The sequence below is a fragment of the Euleptes europaea genome, chromosome 15, assembly GCF_029931775.1.
Source record: "Euleptes europaea isolate rEulEur1 chromosome 15, rEulEur1.hap1, whole genome shotgun sequence".
NCBI classification, from domain to species: Eukaryota; Metazoa; Chordata; class Lepidosauria; order Squamata; family Sphaerodactylidae; genus Euleptes; species Euleptes europaea.
This window is the reverse complement of record NC_079326.1, coordinates 14,531,224-14,540,058: the sequence shown is the minus strand read 5'-3', so window position 1 is coordinate 14,540,058 and position 8,835 is coordinate 14,531,224. Positions and strand designations below refer to the sequence as shown.

The 8,835-nt window shown below is 42.1% G+C and overlaps 1 protein-coding gene across 1 annotated transcript; it reads left to right on the top strand.

Moving 5' to 3' along the window:
• The first annotated feature begins 1,773 nt into the window (after positions 1-1,773).
• On the top strand, positions 1,774-8,354 carry DBI (diazepam binding inhibitor, acyl-CoA binding protein). The gene is given in 3 exon segments (XM_056861161.1): positions 1,774-1,909; positions 6,754-6,816; positions 8,110-8,354. Coding segments are annotated over 3 exon segments (276 nt in total). The 3' UTR covers positions 8,187-8,354.
• Positions 8,355-8,835: the final 481 nt, after the last annotated feature.

Here is an 8,835-nt window from a genome sequence, read left to right as displayed (position 1 = left end):
TCTAAATAGTATTGGGTTGGGCGGTGCATGTGCTTGCTTAGTGTGTTTTTTCCCCTATTATTATTATTTTGCTCCTACATCCCAGGAATGTTTTAGTGCTGGGCTTCTCTTCTTTCTCCCCCGCCCATTGTGTGCTACTTGTCACTTCAACAGAAGGGAGAAAAAGGCTTTGCTTCCTCTTCCTTTGTTATGCTGGGGAAACAAAACTTGGGCTGCCTTGCTTTTCGGAGGAGAGGGTCTCCTTAAGCTGTAAGCACTGCATAAGCTTTCCGTGGAGGAACTGAATGAGACCAAGTTGAAGCTGGTGGCGGTGGATCCCTGAATCCGCAGTGACCATTTGGTTGCTGTGAACTCCAAACTGGAAGTATTTCTCTTTCGACTATTGGTTTTCTGCAGCCCTCCCAGACTCTACTAAACTGCAGTCCTACAGTCACTTGAGAAGGGAAGCTCCCTTAGAAAGCTAGACCCATAGACTAGCTAAGAGATGGTACAGAGGTTCTTGTAGGTTATCCGGGCTGTGTGACCGTGGTCTTGGTATTTTCTTTCCTGACGTTTCGCCAGCAGCTGACACAAACAGGACACAGGGTCTTATTCCAAGACACTGAAAGACTGGACAATTCTACCAACTATTTTGTCAGATTGCACCGAGAAGCCATTGAAATTCATAAACATCGGCACAACTTTAACAGAAAAGAAGAGAGTTTAAGAATGAATAAGGCTTGACTTCCTGTCCTGAAAACCTCCAGACTAACAAAGACTACAGTCCACAATAGCCATGCAGATTAGCTTTGGATTTCACACATTAACAGATCACTTCAGGATACAATGGTTCCATATTAACATACCACAACCTCATTAGCACATTATCTTGATACTTTCAGGACAATGATTAGCACATTACCTTTGATACTTTTTGCAGGACTATGATTCAGCTCAAACCCAACCCCTTTCTGACTATGTATTACTCTTCCTACACACTTGACACTGAGAGACACTGTCCTTCAGTGTTACTCTTCTGAAGATGCCGGCCACAGGTGCTGGCGAAACTTCAGGAAAGAAAATACCAAGACCACGTTCACGCAGCCCGGATAACCTACAAGAACCAATGAACTCTGACCGTGAAAGCCTTCGACAATAGATGGTACAGAGTTATAGTATAGAGCATCAAGCTTCTTTTGGTGTTTTCTGGCTGATTAACTTGGCTGGAGAAATAATGGTTCTTGGAGCGTTTCTGTTTTAAAATGCAAATGCTTAGACACGCTCAATGCATGTCAAGCCTGCCGTGGCTTCTGAAGGAAGGTGTGCCAGGTAACACCTTAATTTCTCTGTTAGGGCCTCCTGAGATTTGTAAGAAAGTAACTTCTAATGCAGGGAACTCTGGAGAGGCAGGCGTTCCCAGTGTAAGTAACTTTCTTGTTGCAACTAGGCAAGAATTCCCAGTGTAACTTTCTTGTTGCAACTAAGCAATGTGTAAAATTGTGTAACATACAAAACAGCCCTCAGAGCATTGCTGAATCTCTTCTTTTTGCCAAGTGTTAGAGAGACAACTGGTTTTGCAATACTTCCCCACCCATGAGGTGCTTTATCAAGTTTCTGATCTCTCTGATGTTTCTCCAGTTGTAGCCTGGATACTAGAGAAGCCAGTATGGTTGAGGTAGTAAAACTGAACCTCTGGAAGGGTTTTAAGGCCATGGTCTTATTTTGTGGGGGTCTTTCAGACCTCAGTCTGCTGGTGGTAGTGGCAAATGGAATAAGCAACATACAATTATTTTGATGTATTCACTGATATAGGCCGAATTCGATAAAGCTGCTGAAGAGGTAAAAAAGCTGAAGACTCAACCAACTGACCAAGAGATGCTGGACATCTATAGCCACTTCAAACAGGCTACTGTTGGAGATGTAAATACAGGTATATGCTGGGTCTTTGTCCTTACTGCAGTTGGGCCCAAATGCAAGGTACTAGATTAAACTTCTGCTTGGCAAGGGTGCTGTTGAATCATGTGGCATAACCTCGATCGGCTGCTTGCCTAACAGGAAACTACATCACAAACCGCACATGATAAACAAATGATTTGTTGGGAGCATCTCTGATGATGGGTTAAGATCTTACTTGCAGTTACAACTGGGTATGGTTAAGCTTGGATATCTTTACTATGCAGTGTCTCAGTAAGATAGAGAAGGTATGTGTTCAAATACTTACTTGGCTGTGGAGGCGTTGGGCCAGTAACTGAGTTTAATCCTACTCAGCAGGATGGTTGTACAGAGAACAATTTAACTTGACCTGAGCTGCTTAGACTTGACAGATGGCGAGGTTTGGTGGATGAATGCATTTTAAAAAGTCATGCAAATGAATGTGCCTGACTTCCAGTTTACAGACCTTATCTGTTTGTAAGTGATTTGCCACCAAGCCAGTGACTTGTTGATGAGCGTTGGGTGATCTGTTTCACACTGCACAGGGACATATGCATTTCTTGCTTCTGGGTGCATAGGTGGCAAGAGCTGCACTTAAAGATCTAGAACTTCTGGAAATCTTGGAGCCATGGGGAAAAACATCCTTTTGGGGGGGGGGAATTGAAATTTTAGGGAAAAATGAAATATATGCAATACTTAATGTCCTGTCAAACCTAAACTAATTGCAATGCTGTAACATAAAATGCATCATGTATAACTTACTTAGCATATAGAATTGCAATATTTGACCTATTTAGGGAATTTAAAATTTATAAATGCCTTAGTTTCATACAAGCAGAATTGCAAATATACCCAATACTTAATAGAAAACTGTATGCTGATGCACCCTAAGGTAGCACATGTACCTTATTTTTGCTGTCTGGTTAGAGGGAGCGAGTACTCAGTGAAACATTAAGTTTTCCACTGAGGCTTTGGTACAATTTCTGCTCCACCTCCTTCTGAGCTTTTTTCTCCTTCCTACAAGATAGGGCAGTAAGCTCCTTTTTACCTGGTGGGTGGGTATATGTGTCACAGCGATTTGAGGGAGACAGGAAAAGGTCAACGATGTCAGATCAAAAGGACAACAGAAGGTATGCAGCTGTTGAGAAGCAATGAAAGCCCTGCATGCTTCCCTCATGAAGATCAGGTATGGTTCTAGGTGCAGAAATACAGTATGCCCAGTTTGCCTTTAAAAACATTTCACTCATTCAAAAGGAAACAGTATTTAATAGGAGTTTTTTTCAGTACTTCCCCAAACTTCAATTTTTTCAGTGTGGAAAAAGGCATTGGGGGAAAATGGCAAACTTTTTTTCTGAATTTTTCCACAGACACACCCCAACCTTCACATTTGTAGTTGCAGCCCGTTCTCTCCATAAATATTTCATATATTCATAAAAGCATTCCTTTAATGCTTGTGCCTTAAATAGCTGACATTACGAAGCCTGTTTGTGACCTAAAAAATGAATATAACTGGTCATGATTCATGTGCTAAATGAACAAGTGTGTCTGTGAACTCCAGGTCTCTGGATTCTGCAGCTGCTTCTTTAGATGCAGTGCTTTGCATGCTTCAGGGACTTAGTATTGGCCATGAATAGTTTGGGGCTGTAACTACAGCAACTGTAGCCAGATTCAAATTAATCCTCATGAAATAGGCTTTCCAGTGCTTCTTTGGCAGTGCCTTAAGAAATATCCCACACTGCTGTGGGCTAGTCAGTGCTGTCCGGTCTTGGGAGAGAGTGTTTGAATGGCAAATTGCATTGCCTTAACTATTGCAGTTCCTAGTGCAACCTGTTTTGAGAGGTTGGAGCCGCTGGCAGGAACAGTGTTGATGAACAGTTTGCTCAGAGCTAAAATTAATGCCTCTCTTGTGGAACTAGGGTTGCCAGATGCTTGTTAATGGTGGGCAATTGCCTGCCAATTAACAGGCCTGCCCACTGCCCCTCAGGTAGCCAATGGGGAAAGCAGGTCAGTTAAAGGGGGGAAGATCTGCATGCGTCCATGGGTTTGATGGGGACGCTCCTCCAAAGACTCTGTTGTTTCTGAAGAGCGTCCCCATTGCTTCCGGGTTTACCCTGGAAGAGATATTAGCATGCGCGCGCACTGTGCGCTTGCAAATCACCCACACACACACACACTGAAGCTCCCGTTGATGGCAAAGGGGACCTGGCAACCCTATATAGAACTGTAGTAGGGTCAGGGTCCTGCGGGTGGAAGCCAGTTACAGCAAGTGTGGCATTAAAAAGAACTGAGGCCGAGATGCCTTCTGTAGACTTGGGGGCTTGTATTCAGAAGTTCTGCAGTGCACCCGTTAAATAGAGGCTAGATAGGTGTTCTTCTGTGGATGGACAGGTGTTCTTCTGTGGATGTGTTGCAATTTTACAATAAAGTATCCACCCACAGAAGTTCAATACAGGCCAAAGGTAAGTTCTACATTGAGTTACTAGATCTGAGGTAACAGCCCATTGCATGCTCAATGACTGTTCACTTACATACTAGGCTGGGTTTTTCCTCACTTGCCCTGTTACAAGATAGAATGGGAGTTACTGGCCCTAATACATTTGTTTATCTTGTAGTAGTTTTTCTGTTAGCTTGGGTAGCACAGACTTCTCACCCTGCCTAACTGTTTCATATAGAAAACAGTGCAATTTCTTGAACATATGGCCATTGTAATGGACTAGCTCCATTCAGTACTCACTTTACGGATAATCAAGGAGCATGCCTCTTCTAGGAGGTTAAAAATTTTTATGAATGGTAGCAAGGCAATGCCACCTTTTGTCAAAAGGGCATATATTGCCTGAGTGGTTGATTTCTGTAATAGCACTTCTGCTTTTCGAACACTACTTTCAGTAGTAGCAAGAAATGGTTAAAACATGGTTGGATTGTACAGTCTATGAAAAGGCCTTAGATCCCTCCCAAATAAATGAAGTTCTTAACAGTATGCAGCGTGCCCTTACTTGTCAAGTTTAGAAATAAACTGCTAATGGAATGAGGGTGATAAACTCTTAGCAGTTTAGTGCTAATGCAGAAAAAAAGGTTCAAACACACTTCCCCTAGTCGTCGTGAAAATGAGTGGTGGTATGCAAAATCTCAGGGCTAAATTGCTCCCTTTCCTGTTAAAATGTGCTACTAGCACTCTGATCTACTAGCCTACTTAGGCTGAGCCACTATTGGATAGGTTTGCTTATGTCAGCTGTTTTTTAAAATGCTGCACCTGTCTAAATTTTAGGTTGGGCACGTTGCAACATACATTGGTTGCTAAACTGGTAGAAAAGCAAGTTTAATTCCCTGGTACCCAATGCAGGGTGAGAAGGCTGGCATGAATGATTGCCAAGGATTCCTTCAACAATGCTGCTACTGTTGGGGGTACATAATGGGAATGGGGGAGGGAGTGTCTGGAGCTCATGGCTAGAACTGCTGGCATCTGTGGTGGAGGGCAGGGGACAGTGGCTTAGCTTTTTCCTGCCATGGTATGACTGCCAAGTAGAACTAAAGGTCATCCGCAGCTTTTTAAGCCTTGTAGGCTGCTGATTCTTGCTTGATAGTGGAGTTACCAGCCTGGCAGTGTAACAATGCATGGTGCTGCATGTAAGTTATGTGACTCATATTTCTTGTGGTTTGCCTTAAAGGAATTGAGCGTGAAAAGTACATCAGAGGTGCTGGGGCTTCTCATTTAGCTGAGACTGGAGAAAGTAACATGGTTTTTAGAATATTTTTGACTCTCTCAAGTCAGACCAGCCGCAGAGGTCCTGCAGGATGACTGAAGGGGTGGGCATCCATACTGACAGGGTAGCTGGAGTACCAGCCCAAATTTAAAGGGTGCGCTGAAAGCCAGGGAAGAAGCCTTGGGCTCAGAACGTAGCTCTCTAAAGCCCCTTGGTGATTACAGTCTGTTTTTCAGGGTGGCTGTGAAGATCACTGAGCATTAGATGCTTAAAACAAAATTTGTAAGTCAAGCATTTTAGTTGTAAGCAGCCTCAAGTTTTCCAAATAAATATTAACAGGGTATTCTTGTGGTACTGGAAGCATGGTAAATAGCAATGTTGATGTGAACACTAATGAAATGGATCCATCATCGAGGGACGGTGCCTGCGAGCATATCCTATATGCTGAAAAGCAAAAGCTTGGATGTTCTCATGACCATGCAGAATACAAATCAATCTGTTTTTGGATTAAATTTCAACCACTTCAGAAGCTGTGAGAAGCGTGTTTCCTGTAAAAGCAACTTCTAAGTTCAGTGGGTTTCCAGTATGTTTATCAGCAACTCATTTTTGCCATCTCTACTGCAAAAGAAATTGCTGTAACAATCATTGTTCAACCTGCAGTAAGATCTTCTCTACTCCTAATGTAACCTCACACTTAATTTTTAACAATGAAAGACAGCTTTGTACACTTGCTAGAAACTTTCATCATCCTTTAAGCCTTTTAGCGAGTAAGATGTGTCTTGAGGTTAAAATGAAATTTGCGTGATGGACTTGTTCAGTATAGACTATACAACATGAACATATGGCAGAGGGATTTCAATTTGGATTCATAATCCTACAAATTCAACAAATTGCCATGTACTACTTTAGGGAATGCATGAAGTTCAAATAGGCAGTTCATTAAAAAATCAGTTGGCCTATTTCTGATCAAAATCATCACTTGTATCTTAATTGGTCACTGACACCAGTGGATGGTCATAAGAATTTAGCAACTACAGTCATGTGAATTCAGCTCAGGGCAGTACTTGGTAGACTGGGAAGAACCACTTAAATCTAAGACCAGAGCTGTTTCTTTACTGTATTAAAATGGTATCTCTTTCAGACCGTCCTGGGATGCTTGACTTCAAAGGCAAAGCCAAGTGGGATGCCTGGAATGCATTGAAAGGTAAGCCTCCAGTGAAATCATAGGTATGACCACATAGGCATGTGGTAATATCTGTGTCTTGGTACAATAGACTTTAGCCACGAGCTGCACTTCTTCATGGATGTACCAAGGCAAATTATATGTTGATATCAAACATTAAGGAAACTATAAACTCGGATAGAACTTTGCTATTTGTGTCTTGTGTACAAGAGCTTATATAGCTCAATAGTGCACTTGAAGCAAGCTGAAAGGTCAGTTTCTTTATGTGCCCATGGGAAGGGTGATGAGGTTGAGCAAATGTAGAAGCGCGTGTGCTTGAACCACCCAACCAGAATTTGCCAGTGGGAGAAAAAAAATCTAGACTGTTTCCTCTGCTGGTTTCCTCATGTTTCTAGCCAGTAAAAAAATGATGTAGTAGCAGGGTATAGCAGATGTTGGTTTGCAAGCTGGACTTCAAAATCTTTGACTTTCACAATGTTATAAGACTAAATAAAAACAGACTGTTACATTACCAGTGATCTCAAGTGGCTACTTTCCCGATCAGGAAGTAGGGTCATATTAACAGCCTTGCAGCTTATATGTTGTAATGCTGAAATTAATTTAGATATTGTCCTCAAGACTGTGTATGTAAGAACCCTGTAAACTCTGGAATATGTGATAGTTTTAAGCACTCAAAGCAATTTACCATTTGCAGCTGCTTGTAACAGTGTCTCAATCTGCTCTCTCCCAACTAGACCAGTGCAGAGCTGATAACATTCTTCCTTGTAAAAGATTTAACATCCTTCCTTGTAAAAGAGATTCAGTATACATCATACCATGGATTCCCAACAGTGGCCAGTATAAACTCCATGGGATAGTCAAACTCAGTGAGATGTGCTGCATTACATTTACTTGAGCAGCACAGAGATGTCATGAGGATGGTGTTTCAAGATGGCACTGGGTGACAAATGCAGTGTGTAGAACTGACCCACAAAGTACACCTCTTGTTTGTGGCATCCTGAAATGCTCAGTCCCAGCTCGGTTATACTTGGAACATGCTGTACTTGTTCTGCAATAGTATATAAACCATGCCATAAGGTGTGGCTCTCATGGTTGAGTTTACTATTGATGTCAACATGTTGTCAATAAATTGGCTTGGGTTTAGGCAACAAAGTGGCACAAGGGAGCACTTGCTTAAGCAACCTTTCTCAACAGTGCCGTTGCCTCAGGACTACCATATGAGCTATGGAGTGGGTGGGAGGGGATGTTGATACTGGCATGAATCAAATAATGCTGCTTCCATATTGTATCTTTACCTGGCTGATCTTCTTTCAGGAATGTCCCAAGAAGATGCAAGGAAAGCATATATAGCAAAAGTCGAAGAACTGAAGGAAAAATACGGAATGCAATGAACTCATACATGCTGCCTTAAATATACATGCCTTGCCAATACTGTGGATAACTAAATGTTGTACTACCCAGTACTGCAGTGCCAAGCAGTGATGCCACTTTAGAGTTAATAGTTGTGTAAATGGTTTGCTCTGTGAACTTCTAATGGTTTATAGAATAAAATTACCAAGTTCATAAAAAAGACATCTATTTGTTTTAATCTTATTCCTGCATGGTTAAGGAAACCTTTAGCTGTGTTTGCCCATTACCAGGAGTGGTCTAATTGGTATCTGTTTGGCATTAACTAGAGGTAAGTATACAAGTCGGATTTATTTGACCCTTCCCCAAGGATACACATGATGAGGGGTTTAGCTACTTGTAAGGGTAATACAGAATTAAAGGCAAGTTGGCTTAAGGCATAGGGTCTGAAAAGAAGGACCATGTGTTAAGAGTAACTTTAATCAGCCCCTGCGGCTGTTGGTTGGATCCAATGGAATGGAACTTTCTCTCCCAGGAATGTCGACAAAATAGTGTTGCTAAGGAACAGGGGACCTTAGGGAATGGCATATGGGAGGTCTGCAGCAGAAAGTGGAAACTGCCAATTTTGTCTGAATTCAACCCATGGTATCTGGCACCTGTCTACTTCCAAGCCTCATGCCTGCACAAATATTA